Raw genomic sequence first — 23,940 nt, 5'->3', positions numbered from 1 at the left:
TCTAATTAGTCTTCCTTTTAATCTCTAAATTAATTCATAATTAATTTAGGACTAAAACTAATTAAATAACGTAACTTCATATTAATATATTATAACTTATAATATATTAATAAACATATGTGTATAACTCTCATAAAATTATCCATAATAGTTTGGATGAGATGCAACCCAAATGGACCATGCCGGTCGGGTCAAGTATATACCAAATAAGTTATGGACTTAGACACCTTATCCAACAAATACACCTCTCACTTCGAGGTTCGAGCTTATCGTGAGTCTCACGCCTCACGAAAGCCTCGCAACTCCAAATCTTGATGTGGTCTGGATTAGGAACTTTTCCAGTCCACATCTCATGAAGAGTTTTGGTAAGTTTCTTTGTAGGGACTAGATTAAGGATATGGGCGGCAGTGTCTAAGGCATACCCCCATAATGAGATTGGTAGCGAAGCTCGACTCATAATGGAACGAACCATATCTAACAAAGTTCGATTATGCCTCTCAGCCACACCATTCAACTATGGTGTCCTGGGAGCTGTCAATTGTTAGAAAATCCCACATTCCTTATGATAGTCGAGGAACTCTGTACTAAGATACTCACAACCTCGATCGTATCGAAGCATCTTAATGTTCATGTCCAATTGATTCTCGACTTCTTGTTTAAACTCTTTAAACCTTTCAAAAGTCTCTGACTTACGCTTGATTAAGTAGACATAACCATATCTACTGTAATCATCTGTAAAAGTCACATAATAACGATTAGCATCCCTTGTGGCAGTTTTGAAGGGTCCACACACATCTGTGTGCACTAGATCCAACAAACCTTCATCCCTAGCACAAGAACCAGTAAAGGGTGACTTTTTCATTTTTCCAATATGCATGATTCACAACTATCATCTGACTTTAGGTCAAATGACTCCACGACTCCATCCTTTTGTAGTTGGCCTATGCGTTTCTTGCTTACATGTCCAAGATGACAATGCCATAAAGATGCTTTATCCAAGTTATTATTATTAGAAGAATCAATACACAACGCATTATCTCCTATGTTATCTACAATAGACACAGCTTCATACACACCATCACAAGGTAATGCTTTAAAATAAAGAACAATATTAAAGAAAGCATTTATTCCACCAACTTCAGTATCAAAAGACAAGGTAAACCCTTGTTTGTACAAAGCATGAAAGGAAATAATATTTCTTGCCATTTCAAGCGAGTAACAACATTTATTTAAATCTAATGTAAACCCACTACTTAGAAACAAAGAATAAACTCCAATCTTGGTGACATGTGAAGCTTTCCTATTTCCCATGATCAATTTTATCTTTCCATGCTCCACATTCTCAGTTCTTCTTAGTCCTTACAAATCAGATCATATGTGAATTATACATCCTATATCAAGGACCCAAGAGTTAGAATAAGGTGAGTTATTAGACGATATTGTGTAAATACCTACATGGGTGGGTTTTACTTTCCCATCCTTTAAGTCTTGCTGGTACTTTGGGTAGTTCCACTTCCAATGCGACTTTTCATGGTAATAGAAGCATTTAGCCTCTTTTGGGTCAGCAGAAGGAGTGACGAAACCTTTATTGGTTCCACTTGAAGAGGAGCCATCAAGGGTCTTACCCTTGGTACCCTTCGAAGGGTTCTTCCTCTTTTTCCCTCCACCTTTCCTGATTGCCAGGATAGGGTCGGAGTTTGGAGTAGGAGTAGGAGTGGTAACAACTGACTAACCTTTAAGACCTGTTTCAACAGTCTTTAGGAGTCCTTGAAGCTTGATGAGGGTAACTTCCCCCTTGTTCATGTGGTATGTCATGCGGAATTGGTCATAACATGATGGTAAGGAGTGCAAAATGATATCTATTGCTAACTCCTCGGGGAAGTTCACATTCAATTTCAGCAAACGGTTCACATACCTTTTCATTTTCTGCATGTGGCCCATGATGGGTTTACCATCCTTCATCCAGGTTGTTATCATAGAGGAGATGATTTCATATCGCTCTTGACGAGCACGCTGATGGTAGCGGTCCATTAAATCCTAGTGCATCTCAAAAGGATAGTAATCCTCATAGGACTTTTGGAGCTCGGCTGTCATAGTGTCCAACATGATGCATGCCACTTTGGTAGCATCTCTTTCATGTGCCTCATATTCAGCGACCTCCTCAGGAGAAGCAGACGACTCGGGTACCTTAAGCTCCTTGTCGAGGACATATTCCTTGTCCTCATACCGAGTGAGCATCCTGATGTTCCTGATCCAATCCATAAAGTTGGATCCATCAAAGATGACTCTCCTACAAAGGTTCATGAGAGAAAAGGAGCCGATCGGGTTAGAGTCATAAGCATCATTGTTGGAAGACATCTGAAAAGAAGAAAAAACAAGTTTAGTTTAGATATAAAAATAGTGCTTAATAAAACACCCAAATGTAATATTAAGGCTACGATCTAATCACAATATATTATAACTTAGAAGAGGGATGTCGTAATCTAAGCTATAACATATTTGAAAGGTGGGTGAATAACGATTCACCAATTTCCACCATGAAAAACGAAATATAGATTATTAGGTTTTAATTGGTTTTAGAAACTCCTAGATTCTTTTGAGATTCATTGAAATTTTCAATGGCATGTTTCAATCTCGAGTGTGCCCTTCATGTTTTTGTGACTGGGATGTCGAGGATCACAAAACAAGGTGTGAAGTAACCATGCAAATTACTTGGTACCCTTAATGTTTTTCATTCAATCGATGTGCTGGTTTGCCACACGCACTCTATCGACCTATGAAAAACCTTAAGTCACCCTTTGTCTACCTTGTTAAGTCCAAGTTAGTGTGCCGGTTAACCACACACGCTCCACTAACGACTCAATCAAGGTGCAAAGTGTAATTTCATGGGTTAGCACCTTATTCACATTTTCCTAAAGTAACTAAGATTGAAAATTTATAAAAAAACATTTAGTTACTTTATAATAATCATTATACTTTTAATGAGAATTTTTAAGTCATTGTTCTACCCATTCGGCTAACGACCCTCCACCGATCAAGGAAGCAGTGGGTGAGAGTGGACACCCATTAAGCTGCCATTTTATAGGTAGCAACCTTATACCCCCCCTTATAGACCAGCTTCGTGAATGAGGCCTACTAACGGTAAAACAACTTGATCTTATACATACATACATACATACATACATACATATATATATATATATATGTATATATATATATATATATATATATATATATATATATATATATATATTATTAACTTATAATATTATAAAGTATAAGGGTTGAAATTTAACTTTTAAAATTCTAGGGGTTGGAACTAAAGTTTACAAGATGACTTTACATGTTCCAAAACTTGAGGGAAAGTTTTGTAACTTTACAAAACTTTTTCAATTCATAACTTATGAGTTATTGTTTATTAAAAATGAAGACTCTTCATTTTTTTTAACTTATGTGTTCTTTTAATGGATTTATTACGAAGTGAATTTTGGTTATCCATAACTTGAGGACAAGTTATGGACTCCATTAAAACACATCATGATCATGAATTAACTACCAGTCAATAGCACATAATTCCTATGATCTTGCAAGAACTTATAAGAACATGAATATTCATATTAAAATTTCAAGAACATATGAACACATATAAACATGAAATTTTGATATTAGCAATTGTAAATGGATTAGAACAACCATTACACAATCTAAAACAAGTTTTAAAACACCAAAACAGTTTAGGGTAATGTTTCTAGTCCATTTCCAGGAGCAAAAATTGAAAATTTGCACTCTGCCTGGCCAACTCGTCAAGTGCAGGAATTGACTCGCCAAGTTGGTTAAAGATACGCTTGGACTCGTCGAGTCCCCCTATGGACTTGGCGAGTCCTCTATGCAGACATCAAGAATTTCGACTTTTTTCAGCTATTTTGCATCAAGTATCAAACAAACAAGCCTAGGCACTGATACCGATGTAGGGTTTGGAGCATTCTAACACTCCTAAGGTGTTCATGAAACCCTAGAAACCTTGATTTTATGTTTGACTAAGATACATGCAAAATTGATTTCCAAGGTTCATAATCCTATCTAGCATAGATGGGGAACTTTTCAATATAAAAGTTAGCTAGAAAAAATACCTTGTAGTTGTTTGGATTCCTTGAAAACCTTGAGAGCCTAGCACCCCAAGTATGATGCCTCAAATGTCTCACACAACACCAAATGTACTTGGAATAAACTTTGAGAGAAATGTCACACTACTTGAAATCGGCTAGCCCTCTCTTTCTTGCTTAAGTGCCGATTTTGGTGAACATAAGGGTCCTTATATAGTATGTTATAATTAGGGTTACACCATGTAAACCCTAATTGTCATGACTTTTCATTTCCATGACCGATGGGTTCTATAACCACTATGGAGCATCCTATGGGTTTTAGTCCAACTTGATAATCCATGAAGCATTAGCTCACTATACAAGTATGGATGATTTACATAATCAACCCATATATTTAATTAGTCACCTTTTTATCATTTTAATTAATTCTAAATTAATTCTTGATCAATACTAGTTAAATAATATTATTAGCATATTAGAGCTTATGATATATTAATAAACCATAAGTGTTATTTCTCTCATTTTAGTCTATCCAAATACATGATGCCATGCAATCCAAATGGACCATGCCAAACCGGGTCAAGTACATACTAGAAATAGTTATAGACTTAGACACCTTATGCAACATAAAGATCTATATAGATATTTCATGGCAACATAAAAGATAAAGTAAAATTGCATTCATTGTCAAGGATCTTAAAATAGCTTAAGATATAAGACTCTAAGAGAGTTTATCTTGTCAATACCACATGACATGAATTTGAGTATCCCTCAAAATATTAGTACAATGGTTTTGACCTAGATAATGTGATTGTATTCCATATGCTGCTTCAATTGGATTAATCATATATGTCATGACTATGCATGAAGGCCAAATACTTCATATTCTTAGATCATGTCGAATGATACCAGTATAATCCGAGAACATGTCATGGTGTGGCTTATAGGAACATTCTAAAGTACTTGCGAGAACTAAAAAAAATATTCCTAATCTGCAAAGTATTTGAAAGAAACTATGTTTAAGTTGTTACACACATGTTAAACTTCTAAATAGATTGAGATGAATGTCAATCACAATAGGGGGTGTTCTCATTATGAATGGTGAGAAATTACATGGATAGTAGTTCCATGTAGATTTTAATTACAATTAAACATTAGAGTTAGAGTACATTGTTGTCCGCGAAACCACATACTAAGATGTTTAATGTATAGTTCATTATGACAATGAGTAATCCCATTACGGAAGTACTAGTATCTAAGTCTATTTAAGCATCTAATACATTTTCAATAACTTTCTCTATATATGAGTTATATATTAAAACTGAAAATGTTTGTATCCGCAAAGTTTATACAAATCAAGTTTCTCAAATCTACTTAACTAAGTTCCTTCATTAGCTAAATAATGAAATTCAAGCGAGTGCTATATGACCTTATTGTGCTAAGTAGGTGTATTTGGTTGAATTTAGTAGTTGGATATTGGAACAGTACAAGCAACATATATCACAATGAGTTGATATAGTCTTTCATTAAATAATTGATGTGTTCTATATTAGCATGTTTAATCCTTGAATAACCTCGGTTATTCTAAATTTCCATAGTCATTCATAGTTGTGGGAGCATCTATGAGGTAAGACTAATATGAGTGGAATGATTGATTTTCATGGAGATGAAAATAGCAAGAGCTGCTACCAACTTCATAGGTACTTGATTGGGAGAATAAGTATTGGACCTGACCTGCATCAAAATCACTTTATGGATTATAGTTACGAGTGATATTTTGATCAAGGTTGTATCTTTGTATTCTTAGACCTGAGATACATATTTGGGACTTTAAGTGTAGGAATTGTTGTGCTTTGACATGGCTTAACTTTGTTCTGTAAAAGGCAGTCATAAGGGCCATTTTTGGATATGATATGAACTACAATGATGGGCATATGTAGTCAAGATGGGATTTGTTCCTCTTATTTGTTGAGAGTTAGACATATAAGGCCTTACAAAAAGTTATCCACTAAATGAGATTGATCGTGATCCATATCTCATGTTCAACATGATGTCTAAGACAAATGAATAACTAATACCACACCTTTAGTAACAATTGTAGATTAGAGATCTTGGATTTGGTTTTTGATAAGATGACACCCTTCATATGTTATTAGAGATAGTAGCCCATCTCTAGACGCCAGCTACTGTCTATGTCAGTCTGTAATAAATCTTGTTTAAATGGGAGATTGTTGAATCTATATGCCCAAGGATCATTATTAAGTGATATTACTAATAGTATATGATCTTATAGGGTCACATCTTTATCAAGTTGGCACATTTTGTATTTTTATTATTGATATGATTATTGATAAATAATATCACTTCTTGCATTTAGAATAATTATTATTTTGTGAAAATAATAATTAAAGAGAGTACAACTAGTTATTATATTATATGGTATGGTTTAATAAGTCATGTACAAAATTTTGGACACTTTGGTTAACCATGATTAAGTTAATGAGTTAACATATCATGGTTAATTAACTACCTAGATGATTTTTGTCTTCTTCTTAAGCATGGCCAAAATCATTTTGATAAGAGAAGAGGTTGCTTGTCAACTTTCTTCTTATGTCCCCATGTTTCTAAAAGGTTACCAATACTTTATCTTATTATAATGTAAAGGTATGTCTTGCATGGGAGTATAAAAGGAAGGATTTTACATGAGTTTTTGGCTAGTTTTTTTCACTAGTTTTCCTCTCTTTTTCATTGTGGTTGAAATAACTCTCACCTTCCTTATTCTTCTTGTCTTTTGAAGTATGTTGAAGAAATGGTGCTCTAAAGTTCATCTTCTTTAGTGCTTATTTGAGTTCAACACTTAAAGGCTTAAGAAGTACTTTATACAAGAAGGAACTAGAAATCCAAGTGCCTTAATTTGATGTTGGATACTTGTAGAGAAAATCATACTCTTTGATTTTTCTATCTTCATCGACACCCCAAAACCAAGTAGGTTCAAAAGCTTCAAAAGTTGTCATTCTAAAACACTCTTTGGTTGTTTTAATATCATTTTAACCTCTATAAATGGATCCTAGATGGTTTGGTTTTGTTATAAATTTAAAAATAAACATGTTATTTTTTATGCTTCCGTTGGCCGATTTTTTTTTTTTTTAAACACACTTATATTTTGAATCAAAACCCATTAGGTGGTATTGGGGTGTTATATGGATAATGGTTGTCTGTGGTGTTGGTAGAAGTATGGGTTATTGAGAGGGGGAGGGGTGAGGGGTCACGATGGTGAATAGTGAAGGATGGTGATGGTGAAGATGGCAAGGGGTGAGGGGTGATGGAGAAAGTTTCAGGTTGTGAAGATGGGTGAAGGTGATGAATATGGGTGAACGGAGGTTGAAAGGGTGATGAAAGGATCTCTTTAATTCATGAAATCTTTAAAGAGTTCAAGTCAACAAGATTCTTTTTCTTCTTGAACTCCATGAATCATCAAATTAGAAAATGTCATTCACTTTTTCATTGAGTTGTATGTTAGCATAGATTTGTAACTCCATTTGTCATTATGTGTCTCCACTCTCCACGAAGCAAAACTAAAATGGAATTGGAATGGGCTTAAACTTAACTTTGTTACAAAAAAACAGCCTTGAATTGGACACTTTTTGGGCTTCTTAAATCTAGCAATTTGATGTCCTCCACTTGACTTTTTTTTGGTATCTGATAAATGAGTTTCTAAATATTTTTATCTTGACTGCACCTTCAATGAAATCCGAACATATTCAACATGAAAACATCATTAATAGAACTTTGAGCACATAAACGAAATCCGTTAACTCATTAAAAGCATATTTGGATTTCATGAAATGAAGACCATCGCATCGTCAATTCCATAGAAATTTTGGACTTTATAAAAAGAAGTCCAATTCTCATCATCCCGTCAAATAGGAGATGAGGAACCCACCAAAGTAGGTCGCACTTTATTTTACAAGTGAAATAAATTCCGCCAATTCATTATGACAATTTACACTTCATGAAAAGAAGACCAGTTCCTACCAAAACCTATGAAATATGCGGTAGAAAACCTGTGAAGCACAGGTCGCACTTGCAATAACAAGTGAAATAAAAAAACTCATCAATTCAATTGTAAGCACAACATTTTATAATTTGATTTTCATAAAAAGAAAATCAACTCCAACTAACCCGTTGAATAAGCGAAAGGGAACCCAAGGAACTCGAGTTGAACTTGCGATGACAAGTGGTGATGCAAGCCGTCAATTTATATCAAAAAGCTTGTAAAATGTTATATTTGGATTTCGTGAGATGAAAACCAACTCCCACTAATACTCATCGAATAGGCGATGGGGACCGAAGAAACTTTGACAAACTTGTAAAAACAAGTTAACGAGTTGTCAGTTTGTTTAAGAAATTTGGACTTCATAAAAGGAAGTCCAACTCCCACCACCTATTGAATAGGAAATGAGGGACCCACCAAAGTAGCTTAATGCCAAATGAATGAGACAAAGAAACATGATCGATGAGATTTGAAATCCATCATGAAATTTAACGTAAATTTGTCTTTTTTAAGCTCAAAAGCTATATAAAGTTGTAAAATTAGGAGTAAAAATAGGCTTCTTAAATCATTTAGTGAATGTAAAACGAGTACTAAACATTGTGACAGTTGGATCTGGACATGAGACTTAAATGGGTCTTTTTCGGTCAAAGATGTGCGTGAGCTCATTGCCAAAATCGAGTGTGGTGGCACCTTCTCAATTTCATTGTTTGAAATGGATTCCATTTAAGGTTAATCCTTTGTCTGGTGCTTCTTTCAAAAAAGAGTTTCCATTTTTCCTAACTTGGCATTAAGAGGGATTAGAACATATTCTAGTCTATGTCTGTTATGCAAGTCTCCGGACTAGCATGAGATGACCAATTCTGTGAATAGGGGAAGAAATCTTCACAATCTTATTTTGTCTCTTGCCTATACCACTCTTTTTAGTTTATTTGGAAGGTGTGTAATGGAGTTGTATTCAAAAACAAATAAGAAGTGATCATGGTTATTACGGATGACATTTGTATGAACACTTTTAATTGGACAAAGCTTAGGTCTAAATTTTATAATGTAGATTGATCTATATCCCTTATTTCAAACTTCGTGTGTATTTCACCTAAACGTCTTACTTAATTTTTTTTTTGTACTAATATATTATTTTTGCTCGCCGTTCAAAAAAAATCAATGTTTTCATAATAACAAAATAAATAAATAAATAAATTATCACATTTGTAATAAAAATTTAAATAAAAAAAATAACGATTTCGAATAATCTTTTACAATTTAAATAAAGCTAATAAATGAATAAATATAAATTAAATACTTTAATAACTAGATTGATGAATTGGGAGCTTGGGACCATAAACAGCCAAGGATTCATAAATGTCGTAAATGTTTTCTAAATTTTCTTCTCACCATTCACAAGTCCCCATGTGGCACATCATCAACCACATTACTAAAGGAGCTCTATGAATGTCACTGTTAGTATTATGACGCCTAGCGTATAAACTCTTTTCCTCCATCTCTCTTCTCTTCGTAAAAACCCACAACTAGTGTTATCTCCATTTGTGTATGACTATTTTCTTTACTAAATTCAGAAAACGAGTAGTCAGTTCAATACAAAAAGAAGGTCAACCATTGAGGTTTTGACTTTTCAGAGAGAATCCAACCGATTCATGGTCGTGTGGCGTGTAAGGTGAGTCCTTTTTCACCATTTCTTCTAGGTTTTAATATGTGATGAGTATATTTATATATATAATCTGCAATTGAGGTGTTTTTCTTTTGTTTAATTGTGTACCTTTGTGTGTATGGATGTTTATAGTTTGGATGTTTATAGCTTTAAATAAAATTTTGGGGTTTTAATAGAGATCTCAATAGATTCGTGGATTTATAGATGTCAGCTAATTATTGGATTTTTCTCATTTTTGTTCTAATGAATATTGATATATTTCCATCTTCGAATTTGAACTTGATTTTCTTTTTCTTTGTTTCCCGATTTTGTTTTGTTAATTTAATGAAAATTAAAAAAAAAAAAAAAAAAAAAAAAAAAAAAAAAAAGTTTGGGGATGCAAAGGCAATTTAGGTTTATTTGTTTCCGGACTTGAAAATATCAAGATGACTTGGTTCTTTTTTTCAATTGTGACTTGTGAGAATTTAAAAATGCTTTTTTTTTGACATTGGAATAATTGTGAGAATTTAAAAATGCTTTTTTTTTTACATTGGAATAATTTTCTTTTTTGGATGGTTGTCAGAAATAGAGAACGTTTCCTTTTTGGGAAACATTCCGATCTAAAATATATTTATTGTGTTTTATAGAAGGGGCTAAAACATTTATATAATTTTTACTTCTAAATCTATACATTTTGTATATAAACCTTCCACCATTTAAAAATGATACATTTTGAACACATCTATACCTTTAGGTCAAATGTCTTTTAGGAAAAATAAATGTATCTATCAAGTAGTTACATCAATTGATGCTATTGATTTATGATAAGCAGATCGGTTTTATTTGTATTCACTATATATGTGATCAATAGTCATTGTTACCTATCTTCTTATTTTATGTATAATTATAATTTGATATGGTTTTCACTTTATCATTTATTTTTTAAATAATTCACAACTTAACCCTAACTCAAATTCAAAAAGATGGACTTCAATAATGGATAAGATACTTGTATGATATAAGAATAACTAAAGATGTGATTAGTGGTGTTATTCGAGAAATAAAGATAGTGCTTAGAAAATTCAACGGGTTAAACCACCTTTTGCTCCAAATATAATATTCCAACATTCCTTTTCATTATCCTATAGAAATTTTCAACAATACCCCTTCTATTTATATGCTTTTTACATATTTGTCTTATATCTTTTTGTTACAACAAATTTAAAGACTATATAATTAAAACAATTGTAACTAAATAACTTATACATATATAAGTAATTAATAACAATTTAATGTATAACATACAATTACAAGCAACAAATATTACACCAAAAGGCTATATAGCCTAGCAATATCATAAAATGGAAAAAATGTTCCTCTCAAAGAGTTAAGTGTTCAAGTCTTGGAAACAGTTGGTGTAGTTTAGGAGTTGCTTAAAAAAACAAATATTATAGTTAAAATATACTATAAAATTAAATTAACTACGCATGCTTAAACTCAAACTTGAAAAACTAAATTGTATACATCAAAGTTTAACGCCAAAATAGTACAACAAATTGTGTTGGATTAGTGTAAAATGTTGCAAAAATGGGATTTGTTGTTAGGTTGGAGACTCCCTAGCATAACAAAATAAGAAGCTCACAGCTTAAAGCTTACGATAAAGACCCACGACGTATTTTGCGAGTGTCTCAAGTGATGCTTGTTACTTATAGGATGTGTTAGATATTTGGATGCTTGAGAGTATTTATAGTTGCTTTGAGAATTTACAATTCTCATATTTTTTACATATGGAATGCATTGTATAAACTCCCTCACTTAATTCCTACACCCAAAATAAAATACATGAGATCATTTTTGGAACACCCCAAAGCCCAAAGTTATAGATTGGCCCAATAACCTCTAGATCAAGTTAAAACTTAAAACCATGGTGGTTTGTGGACTTTATAATCACTTGACTTTTTTTTTGCAGAAAAATTGAAAGGAAGATGAATTTGTATTTGTTTTCGTGTGTGTGCTGTGGAAGAGAAAAGCAAATGCCAAAAGTTGAGACTAATTCGACTCTTTCTTCCAAACTTACATTATACCACAAAGAACATATGTACAATAACTTTTCTGGACAATATCACATACTCCATTAAAACATAGATAAAAGGATATTTATGTTGCTGAGAATCTTCATTAAAACAAAACATAAGTCAAACACACAACCTAGATTAGAAATGATGAAATGGACAGCTCCTTACAAACCCACGTGATTGTACCACCCGCATCTTGATTTGTTTTATAATAAACTAGGTGTGAGCCCCATATATTATATGAGTGTATTTAAAACAATTAAATATGTATAAACATTTGAGAAATTTGAATTTATAAGAAAAATAAGAAAAATATTGAAGTACTAAAATTAAAGTGATTTTTTTTCTCATTTAAATTTAAACAAACCATTTAGATAAAATAATTGAAGCAAATTAATGAGATTTTATTTTTAAAAATTGAAATTATAAGGAATGTGCATTAATGAAATTGATATACATTTATTACTAAATTTAAATACCATGTGAAATCTAATAAAATAGGAATACCACAAAACTACATATGAAATAAAAATTAATTCAAAATAACCACAAAATGACATGTGGCAAAATGATTGAGAGTGTGACAAGTGTCAAAAAAAAACCTTCATTTATTAGAGAAAAAATAAATTATAGATTATACTAATATTTTCCCCTTTAATCCATAATATTTATTTGCTTCACTCCCAACAAGTTATGCATATCCTCAAACTTCTTGCTTGCCATGGATTTTGTGAGAATATCTACCTTCTATTCCTTGCTACTCATATGGGTGACTTTTATATCCCCTTTCTCGATATATTCAAATAAAATGAAACCTTGTATCAATGTGTTTGATTCTCCCATGAAACACTGTTTATTATTATTATTATTATTATTATTATTATTATTATTATTATTATTATTATTATTATTATTATTATCAAATTTATGCTTGATTTGTTGGTGACATGCAGTACCACTTTCTTTGGTGTTAATTCACTAAGCAATCGATGCACCCATATCCCTTAGTAGGTTGCACTTGTTGCCGCCATGAATTCTGCTTCGCGTGATGAAAGAACTATACTCCTTTGTTTTTGCGACGCCCAAACGTTACATAACCTTGAGTTGTTTGGTTTGGATCATAAAACCTGTCTTTCTGATCATTCATGTGGTTACTTGCTCCATTGTCTAGATACCACACATTTGACTGATTCGTTTAATCACTTGCTAACTTCAGTCTTGGTGTCACTTTTTCTTCATTCAGTAACACCTCCCTCATTGATTCATTATTGTCAAAAGAAGTCAATAATAATGGTTATTCAACATGATTTTGGGTCAGATTTGCTTCATGGTTCCTTTCACGTCTTGGGCTTCTACATTTTGAGGCAAATGCCAATATTCTTCACAATTATAACATTGGATTTTGTTATTGTCGTGATTGTTAGATGAACCCCCCCCCCCCCCCCCCCCCAATTTCTTTCTCGTTGTTGGTCAGTAACACATCTTCCATGGCCTCTTCTGCGACCTCTTCCATGGCCTCTTCTACGGTTGCTATAGTTACTCCATCTGCCACGACCTCATTGATTGCTTGGACTACTATGGTAGGAGCTGTGAAAGGATTTTGAGTCCTCTTTACTTTGCTTCTTGTTTCTTTCAGACCACTATTGGTGAGTCAACAAAGCTTCTTTTATTCAACTTCACTGTGCCCTCATATTCTCTCCTTGTGAGCTTTGAACCTACCAACAACTTCTTCAGCAACCATCTTATCAAGGTCTGTGAATTGCTAAATGGTTGATGCAATCTGCAAGAACTTTGATGGAACTGCTCGTAGTAGCTTCTTCACTACATACTCTTCCCCAACTTTGTCTCCTAAGGCCTGAATATTACTTACAACATTGTTTATCTTCAAAGCAAACTCATCTACTGTCTCCATCTCCTTCATATATAGAACTTCAAATTCCGCTTTTAACGTCTGCACCCTTGTTGTCTTTACTCTATTAGCCCCAATGTACATAATTTGTAGATTCTCCCATGCTTCCATTGTTGTTTGTTTCTCTGCCAATGACAACAACATATGTTCTGGGATTCCTTGATAGATGGATGTAAATGCTATCTTATCTTTTCTAACTTCAACTACATCTTCTGGTTTACCAGGCTCTACAACATCCCAAACACCTTATGCGCGCATGAATACTTTCATTTTAATGGCCCATGCAACATAGTTGTTTCTTGACATCATAGGATAGTTTAGTGTAATCTGCCCATCATTCTCATTCGTTGACGAATCTCCCATGGATGGAGATCGAGGTTGATATTTTGGCATAAACTTGTAGCCTGAATACCAAATTTTGGTTTAAGGCCTTTATAGTCACTTAACTTTTTTTAGAAGAAAAAACAAAAAAGAAGATGGAGTGTATTTGTTTTCCTATGTGTGATGTGGAAGAGAAAAACACATACCAATTTTTCTTCCAAACTTACATTACACCAAAAAGAACATACATAATAAATGTACAATAACTTTTTTCGACAATATCATCTACTCCATTAAAACATACACAAAAGGAATTTTATTTGGTTGAAAAGCTTCATTAAAACAAAACATAAGTCAAACACCCAACCTAGAGTAGAAATGATGAAATGGACAGCTCCCTACAAACCCATGTGATTATACCACCTTGCTTCTTCATTTGTTTTATAATAAAAGTTATGGATTATACTAATAAAATGATCAACAAAGTTATTTTGTATACGAAGTTTTGATTATAACTTACATGTTGAATCTCAACTTGAATTCACTTCCAATTTCAGGATTTCTCATTGGCTTTAATATTTGGCTAATGGCATATATGAACGATACCAAAGCAAATTTAGGTCTCGTAGCCGATACTACTAACCAATGGCAGAATAGTAATATGGCTGCAGGTGCAGGTGCAAATGCAAATCCAAGGGTAGATATGATGCCTTTTGTGGGGTCCGATACATTAGCCGAGCTAGTTTGGTCTCCACAAACAGGTTTAAGCATCAAATTTGTCGAGAAGAAACCGTGTTTTATGTTGGACGTTGGCACAAGCGATATTAGTGGTGAATTCTTTGAACTTTTAAGTAATTTTATGAGTTATTAACTATCTATTATAATTGACTTTTGTTGCAAACAAATCATTGTCTTTGTAATTAAATCCAATCTTAGCAAACAAGGAAAAGGGTAAGACAAACATTTTTTTTCGAAATAAGACGTTTTTTTAGTTTAATTTCCCGAGTTTGTAACCACTCATTGTTACAAAGTATGTGATATTTTAGCCAAAAAGTGTTTTATCACATTGTATGTTCATTTATTGTTATTACAAGAGTGTATTTTTATTTATTGATATTATCTTTTGACTATCTATCTGATTATAGCAATAGTAAGTGGTAACGTCCTATCTTTTAAATTGCTTACCCCATTGTTATAATTGGTACATTTTCATAAATACAATGTTCTAATATGAGATATTTAGAAAGTTCAATGTTGTAGTAAGAAAATTTGAAATTACAAGGCTATAGTGAAAAATTTTAAAAGGGTAAATATGGTTTCTTGTAGGATCACAACACCAAAGAGCATCCGAACAATTTTCTAACCAGGTATCTGAAGAGGAAATGGCTAGCCGTGTTGATGAGTCAGATTCAGATATTAAATCAGCTTTAAAAATTGAACCTTTGACTAAGTGTGAGCCTCAAGAACATGTTGAAAAGGGTAATGTTACAATTGAAAAAGATGGTTGCTTTAACGACCCTTTTCTTGAAAATACACAACATGAGAAACACATGGTTGATAGCCATGGAAGCATGGAAAGTTGCAAAAGTGGTAATTTGCTGACTAAAAGGAAGAGGAGAGTGAGCTTTGAACAACAATTGGTTCTTGGAACTAGAAGAATAAAGAAACAACGCAAGGTTGACAATGATGTTTCTTTCATGAATTGGATATCAAATATGTTGAAAGGTTTAAAATCCCACGAAAATCAAAGTGTTTATGACAAAACTCCGAGTTTGGAGAGCCGAAAAATGGGATTTCAAAGTGTTTTTCTCTCTCTTGGTCTACCACATGAACCAATAACACAAGCTGACAAATGTAGTCATGAATCTCTCGATTTAATAAATATAAAAAAGAAAGAGGTCAAGGGTGTTGTGAAACGCATAAGTTTGTACGAAAGAGTAACTAAAGAAGCACCAAAAGATATCTTTGACACAATAAGGAGGCTTAGGTTATCACGTACAGATATCCTCAAGTAAGAAGATCTTTAATATTTTATTTATTTGCATGATATCTTGAAGTGAATTTACGTTGAATGTTGTGTTATGAAATGCCAGGTGGACGAATTCTGGATTGCCGTTTGCACATTTAGATGGGTATTTTCTACGTTTACGGGTTGCCAAATGGGCAGAGGGAGCAGGGGGATCAAGGTACTATGTTGCATGCATAACAGGTATTCATTTCATATTATTTTTAAAAAGCGTAGTTCCGTTTCATTGTATATTATGTCATGATGCTTTCAATCTTTTTCTAAATCAGACTTCATACTTTAAAAAATTAAAAAAAATCTAGCCGTAAGTTTTGATTTCTTTTGTTGTAATCATTCATATTTTTAAAATACAATGTTGTAATAAGAAGAAATGAACAATAAAGAAAAAAGAACCTATGTTGCTATTCCTTGCTTTTAATCCTAATTATTTCAACAGAATAATATGTCCAATAACACTACTCATATAATCATGCTCATGTAACGTTCTTTGTATAATAAGGATGAATTTGGAAGGCATATATATACTTGCACGGGAATTAGATTTAATGCCACTCTAAGAAGCCATTAATGAGCGTATGGAAATGGAACCAAGATTGCCCATGACAATTCTCGAGGAATCTATTTGTAATTATCCATATGTGGTGGATTAAACTATAATATGCCCATGTCAAAGTATCACTCCCTCCATTCTCCATGACTTGATAGATATATAGGGTGTGTTTGGTAAAAGTAGCTGTTAGCTGGAAGCAAATAGCGATTAGCTGGTAGCGTGTAGCGTGTAGCGTGTAGCACGTAGCTGGTAGTGGGAAGCTGTAGCTTTTATTTGTTATATGGATGTTTGGCAAAAGTAGCTGAAAGCTTTTGAAATATATAAAATTACATAAAAGTACAATTGATTAAAAATCAATAAATATATAAATATATTTTTAAGGGTAATTATGAAAATTGATTTCAAAAGCTCAGGAGCGTTTTGTTAAACGCTATATAAAGTAGCTTTTAGAATCGGAGCGTTTTGTTATAACTAAAAGCTAAACACTCGTACTGCCAAACAAAACTTTTTGTTTAAACTAAATCGTTTTATCAAAAGCTAAAAGTTAGAAACTCCCAAACGCTTCCAAAAGCTCAGTGCCAAACACACCTATAGTCTAATAGAAGCTTTAACTAATCATTTTATAGCTTATTAAATACCACTTAGTAGGACAGAAAACAAAAAATATTGTGAACAACAAATCGTATGACATTGATATATCTTCATGATCTTGCAGGGTTACAAGGAGAAAACCCATGGAGAGGTCTAAAGCAACCTATTCCTGTCAAAGTTGGAGGTGTTGAATGCTTGGTAGAAAGTCAATATGTCTCTAATTGTGATTTTCTTGAGGTAATTAGCCATCGCTTTTCATTTTTGAGATAGTCACGAAAATGAGGCTTTCCTTGTTAATTAAGTCCTAACGTTTGACAACATATTTTTTTCCTTTTATTTTCCAAGTGTAAGTATTAGACAACAATCTATTTGGACACACTTAATAAAAGAAAAAGTAAATTGAGTGAGAATCTATCAATAAGATCTCAAGTTCAAACACGGATAGCATTTACCTTTTTTTTTTGTTGTTAATTCTTTATGTCTTTTATTAATTATAGGATGAACTTGTAACATGGTGGCAAAAAGCGTCGACAAATAAAGGAACTCGATTTGTGAAAGATTTGAACTCAAAGTTAGCTGAGAGGAAAACATTGGGTTTGTAGCTCATGAAATCAACGCAAAGGAACGTGTGTAGAATTTTCTTACACATTTTGCACTACAAGAAAAATCATAAATAACTACACAAAGTTACTATGGAATAAAAACTCGTTGCTATTTTACTACAGAATACGCTACAAAACGACTTGTCGTAGCTATTTTGCTATATAAATGGTTACGGAAATGCATTTTGTAGCTAAATTTTAAGTAGCTACGTAAAGTTGTTACATAATCTAAATTTATAGTTATTTTACTACGGAATATGTTACAAAATGGTTGGTTGTAACTAATTTGCTACGGAAATGGCTATGGAATTGCATTCCGTAGCTAAATCTTGAATAGTCGCTACAAAGTTAAAATCCGTAGCTAGTTTACTACAAATAATGCTACAAATTTTTTGGTTGTAGCTAGTTCTCTATGAAACTTGTTACAAAATCCATGTATATAGCTAGTTGGCTACATAATTGGCTACGAAATAAAAAATGCGTAGCTAGTTAGCTATGGAATTGGGATCCGTAGCTATTTTGCTGGAAAATTTTGTAGTTAATTTATTATGGAACTTGTTACAAAAAGGTGAATTTGCAAAATAGCTACGAAATCCAAATCCATAGGTATTTGGCTACGGAAAATTCCGTAGTCAAGTAGTTACGAAATATGTTTCCGTAGCAAATATTAAAAATACACAATTATCTTTGAAAACTCAACAAAAAAAGTTAAATATTATTTTTAATTGTTTTGAAAATTTAATTATAATATAATTTCTACATTATAAATATTTTGTAATTTTTAGATGTTGATGACATACATTTGCTAATTTTCATATAATAATATTATCCCCATATTTTTTAGGTTTTGAAAATTATTACCCCTAAATCAAAATTTATTTACCCTCAGCCTTGTACCGACTTTTTCAAAAAAAAAAAAAAAAAAAAAAACTGTTTTATTTTGTTTTTTTAGTAAAAAAGAAAAGAGAAAGAATCATTTGATGAACTTGAGCCATAATGTTTGTTTCAATGTTTTATTAAGGGTAAATTTGTAAATCCACACAAATGTACTTCCTCCCAACCCAAATTAGAGGTGTCCCGTTCAAACCCATCATCGTCGGATGCTGATCGCATCTCTCCTTCTCTCAACTTGTTGCCGCTGTTGCTCAGCCACCCATCACGCCGGTCGTTAAAATAGCAGAGGAAGCTATTTGGTAAAAATACGCCAAATGTGAAACTAGGTAAAATTTGCCACTTCGCATAAACTGTAGGGATTCGAATAGAAAATTCTGCATACTTCACAAAACTTTACTCCTATTGCGAAAGTGGGTAGTAACTGCCAAAACACTGAAACTGTAAGGACCATATGCGAACACTTTTCTTTCTTCCCCAAATTTGTTACTAGATGCGAATGAACAAACCACACATCAGGAGCAAAGCAAAGCATTAACAACCCCAATAGCTGATCGTAGATGCGAACTCAATTTTGACCCGAAGTACAAACATTCAATGCGAAACCTGATCGTCCCCAAGGAATTTAACGTCCATGTTGTGAACAACCAAAATCAATCGAACCTTATTTGACTCCAAAAAGTCAAATCCAAATTGAATTCATCAATTCGTTTATATAAGCGAACTGAACACCACGTTAATCGATTTTGCATTCTCCCTACACATATCGAAATCAACTTCGTTCGTCCCAATACAAGCATCTTTTCAAGCAAATCTAAAGCTCCTAGGGATTTCGCATTCACCAGGTAACATTCTTCTCTCTTCTTTTTGCTCCATTTTCTCGTTCTATCATCCAATGGCTTGAAGGATATTGATCTCTCCATTAGATTATTCAACATAAATAAGTCATAAGTTTCTTAAATTCTCAAATTTATTTGTTTTGCAATCGATTATCTACTTGCAATGCAGATTTGGTTGAACAATTCTTAACTTTTATGTGGTAGTGGAGAAAATCAATCGATTGAGTCAAATTGTTTGCCAATTTAGTGGTTTCACCCTTGATGGCTAAGAAAAAATATACGATTTTTGATCGGCATTTACATGAACCAATTTCTAATTATTGATGACATTGCTATTGATTATAGTTCCTCTGCTTGGAATATCGTATGTCTATTCGGGATTTGTGATTAGTTTGTTTGATTATAGCCTTCTGAGATCTTTTACCATGTTTAATCGTCAAATCAATGTCTCTTGGACTTGTAGCTATTTTTGTACTACATTCACCGTTCCTAACTAGAGTCCATTTATGTAATTTGTGAGGATACCTGTGATTTTTTACTTCTTATTTTGGGATAATTATTAGGACTCCAATTGTAAGGGAGTATTAGAATTTGGGAGCATTTTGTGAATTCACTAATGTTGTGGTAGCACAAGATGAGCCAACAACTGATGATTGGGTCATGTTATAACCAAAGTCCCTCTGTAGGAAGTTTCTAAAAGGGCTAATCTGATTCTGATCATCATTAGTTTTGAAACAAAGATCAACATCCATGTTTTGAAAACTCTGGTGAGCAGTTGAGACATCCAACTGATTACTTCCATTGTTTTCCATTTCTGTCAATGCAAGTGAATCTATATGATTCGATAATTGTTTGTTCTTGTGCTCATGTGATCATCAGACCTTGCTCAAGCATTGTGAATTATACACAATAATGGGTAATAATTGTAATACTGAGCTTCATAAGTCTATGCAGTAACTATGCTTTTGTGTGGTACATCACATTACAAACACCTCACTTATATTTTCTTTTTTACCTTAAACACATTTTTAACGCACTCATTATCTCTATTCTTCATGAATATGGTACTATAATCAACATTGTTTTGTATTATCATTCTAGAACCAACCGGAGAAGAAGCACTAAATTCTTAATTAACCTTTTAGTGATTGAAACATATTAATGTCTCCCATATGCAGTTGGTAAAGGGTTAATCTTGTGATTATAAGAGGCAACAATAAACTGATTTCTTAAATAAAGTCTGCAACAATAATACATGTTCTTGGTCATTCACTCATGCTGGTAAGATTTATGTTCTCCGTAATTTAAAAGATATTTGAGGACATTTTAGTAATTTTGCTTTTTTTTTATAACTTTCTAGATGAAATTTGTCATGTCTATGTTTTAAAATCTGCTCACAGGGAAAAAGGAAAAAACATAATTTTGGATGCAAAAACGGATTACCCAGCAACCTGTAGTGCTATGGTATTTATCTTCCTTAACATATCTTGTGCAAAAAACATATTTTTGTTGTTTTATTTATTTATTTTATTTAATATGTTTTTTGTTACTAGGAAACTCTTCTTGTTCATAAAGAGTTGCTGCAAAATCGTGATGTTAATAAACTTCTCATTGAACTTCAAAGTAAAGGCATGAATTTTGCTCTTTTAATGTTCAAAATGTGGGAAATAGCCTTGTACTTTAGTCACACTACTAAATAGGCAATGTACTTTTTCTTTTACCCACAATAGAATAGGGATACACAAAAGAAGTTAAGGTAGTTGAAGATCGGTCTGAGTGGGACTGATTACAATGTTGAGGTAAGCACATTTTTTTTATTTATATATTCGAGTTCATGTAGCGTAAGATGGAGATCTAATTTTTATATAGTTTCTTTGTTTGTAACAGAAAAAGAAGAAAACCAAGAAAGTTATTGAGAAGTACTGGAAGTGGGATCTCACTAACAACACACAACATATATAGGTCATTTACAAATGTTTGAATTTAAAGTTTATGTTTTTAAAATAATATTCAAGTTTTTTAGATATGTGTAACCTTTTTTTTTTTTTTTTTTTTTTTTTTTTTTTTTCAGCTTAGGAATCCTAAAGAAGTTACAACATAGGAATATCATGATATCTACAAGAAGACGATTAATGAATACCTAGAATCTAAGACTATATGGCAAATGTGTCTTCAATTCATATGATTTTGATGGAAAATTGGTAAGATTAATAGCAATGTATTTTTGCGGGATAAAATGATTTATTTTTAACCGTTTTCTTTTTCTTTTTATATTTTCTTTAGCTTCCATGGTACCTAAGTTTTGTGACAGGTGTTGTTGACTCCAATGATCTTCCCTTTTAATGTATCACATGAAATCCTCCAAGAAAGTGGTACGTGGTGTAAGTGCATTTATATTTTGATTTATTTGATAAAATTGTCAAGTATAATTACAAAAATGGTCCTTGTATTTATGATATTTACGGTTTTTTGTCCAAAATTAAAGTACTTTCATTTTTGGTCGTTATTAACATACAAGAGATTATTTTTAATCATGTTGATTGTAAATTTGGTTTTGCAGATTTTACATTTTGGCTGAGTACTTATGGCTATTTGTGTGTTCGTAATGGTTTAAATCTGAAGTGTGTGACTTTATTTTTAATTAATATTTAGTTTTGATGGTTTGGTAACCTTGTAGAAGAATTTTTATGATGTAATATATCTATAAAAATCAATGTAACTATTAAATTTATATTTTTATATATTTTTTATGAAAATTATAATTGAATATTTAATTTTATTGAATATTTTTACCATAGTGATTTGCTCTGAACCTATTGTTGTGGCATAATGGCTACGAAAAAAATAGCAAATAGCTATAAAATTTGCTACGGAAAAATGGCTACGAAATTTGCTACGAACAAACAACTATGGATTTTGCTACGGAACAAACAACTATGGAATTTGCTACATAACAAGTAGTTACGAAATTTGCTACGGAACAAGTAGCTAGGAAATTTGTTACGAAACAACAGCTACGAAATTGGCTACGAAACAACAGCTATGGAATTTGCTACGAAACAGGTAGCTACGAAATTTGCTACGAAACAAACAGCTACAGAATTTGCTACAGAACAAACAGTTACGGAATTTGCTACGGAACCCATGGTTACGTAATTATTATGGATGTTTGTTGTAGTTAACTTGCTACGTAATAGATGAGGTAGCAAGGGCTGTAGAAAAATTGCTACGGAACTATAATTCCATAGCTAAACAATTTGCTACAAGAGATATAGCTACGAAATATCCATGACAAATTCTGTAGCAACTTCCGTAGTTATTTATGTTTAGCTACAGAGTTTCAGTTTTTTGCTACGGAATTTTTCCGTAGCTAAATCAAAATTTTCTTGTAGTGTTGGTTTTTTGCACTAGATTCTTGTGCATATGTTTATATGTTATACATTAACACGACAACTATTACTATGCCCAATTCCCATTAGTTCGTGGGAGTAAGGGGATGTACACATCCATACTTCCACCTGAGGGGTAGAGAACTCCTTCCATAGGTGATTTTCAACAACAAAGTGTACTTTTACGTGCGACTTAAAGGGGATTTTGGTTGTCATGGCAATAAAGTGTCTTTTTTTTTTTTTTTTTTGTTTACTTGCTTATCTAAGAGAAAATTACATTGTAATAGATAATTGAAGTTTAATGGTTTTGGATTGTAGTTCCTGAAATATATCTATGAAAATATATTTGAATTGAGAAAAACTTTTTTTTGTTATATTATATGGTTTGGTTTTAAGCTCAAACTCCATCGGGAAGAAAATAACCAATGGATTCGTCCACTTCAACAAACAATCAAGTTTGATAAAATTTTCAAGATATCATAAGTTATTGAAGTATAAAACAAAAGGAATTATTTACGCTTGTTAGTTCTTAAATTTGATAATGTTGGTTAATGTTTTCTGATAAAATTTATGAACACATTAGAAATAAGAAGAACACGCTTTAATTAAAGATCTTTTACATCAAGAAACACTCTAATCCTATACAAATCTAAAGAATCTAAACAACTCAACGATTTCCCAACTTTATCATTTCATTCACTATGAAACAGATGGTTTATACATCAAACAAATTACAACTCAAACCTTACTACATAAAAAACTCACTCTCATATGAACAACTGAATCTATTAATCTAGATCTAACTCTTCAACATGAACAAAGTTACCAGATATATACCTGGGTCACTAACACCATGGATACACCCATAACCCGGATGATAACCCGCGTATAAACCCGACATAACCTGCACACTTTTCATAACACACCCACGCAAGTATATAAAAT

At 32.5% G+C, this 23,940-nt stretch overlaps 1 protein-coding gene and 1 long non-coding RNA gene across 10 annotated transcripts; both read left to right on the top strand.

Annotated features, from left to right (window-relative positions):
- Window positions 1–9,611: 9,611 nt before the first annotated feature.
- Window positions 9,612–18,127, top strand: LOC145037686 (uncharacterized). Of its 6 annotated transcripts, none has more exons than XM_078986392.1 (7): window positions 9,612–9,829; window positions 11,772–11,844; window positions 14,760–14,937; window positions 15,434–16,118; window positions 16,201–16,293; window positions 17,399–17,511; window positions 17,772–18,127. In XM_078986392.1, exons 1-6 carry the CDS (start codon window positions 9,810–9,812, stop codon window positions 17,463–17,465), a joined length of 1,116 nt encoding a protein of 371 aa, XP_078842518.1. In that variant the 5' UTR covers window positions 9,612–9,809; the 3' UTR covers window positions 17,466–17,511; window positions 17,772–18,127. The 6 variants fall into 6 exon arrangements, with proteins under 6 accessions (XP_078842518.1, XP_078842513.1, XP_078842516.1 ...); XM_078986387.1 differs by having other exon boundaries at window positions 9,615–9,829; window positions 16,201–16,316; XM_078986390.1 differs by lacking the exon at window positions 11,772–11,844 and having other exon boundaries at window positions 9,616–9,829; window positions 14,765–14,937; window positions 16,201–16,316.
- Window positions 18,128–18,813: 686 nt separating this feature from the next.
- LOC145037688 (uncharacterized) lies at window positions 18,814–22,345 on the top strand. Of its 4 annotated transcripts, none has more exons than XR_013678948.1 (9): window positions 18,814–19,612; window positions 20,785–20,887; window positions 21,007–21,070; window positions 21,160–21,229; window positions 21,337–21,405; window positions 21,494–21,568; window positions 21,678–21,807; window positions 21,890–21,978; window positions 22,167–22,345. It is a non-coding gene; the product is annotated as an uncharacterized LOC145037688 (long non-coding RNA). The 4 variants fall into 4 exon arrangements; XR_013678947.1 differs by having other exon boundaries at window positions 18,815–19,612; window positions 21,160–21,235; XR_013678946.1 differs by having other exon boundaries at window positions 21,160–21,405.
- The last annotated feature ends 1,595 nt before the right edge of the window (window positions 22,346–23,940 follow it).

This window comes from Lactuca saligna, chromosome 3 (genome assembly GCF_052625555.1).
Source record: "Lactuca saligna cultivar CGN05327 chromosome 3, ASM5262555v1, whole genome shotgun sequence".
NCBI lineage: Eukaryota > Viridiplantae > Streptophyta > Magnoliopsida > Asterales > Asteraceae > Lactuca > Lactuca saligna.
The sequence above is the reverse complement of the archived record's forward strand: the minus strand, read 5'-3'. Positions and strand labels throughout refer to the sequence as shown.

Coding starts and splice junctions, on each gene's coding strand:
- LOC145037686 (XM_078986387.1), top strand. CDS start 9,810: ATGGTCGTGTGGCGTGTAAG. Junction 9,830..11,771: donor ATGGTCGTGTGGCGTGTAAG/GTGAGTCCTTTT, acceptor TTTTTTTTGCAG/AAAAATTGAAAGGAAGATGA. Junction 17,512..17,771: donor CTAATTGTGATTTTCTTGAG/GTAATTAGCCAT, acceptor TATTAATTATAG/GATGAACTTGTAACATGGTG.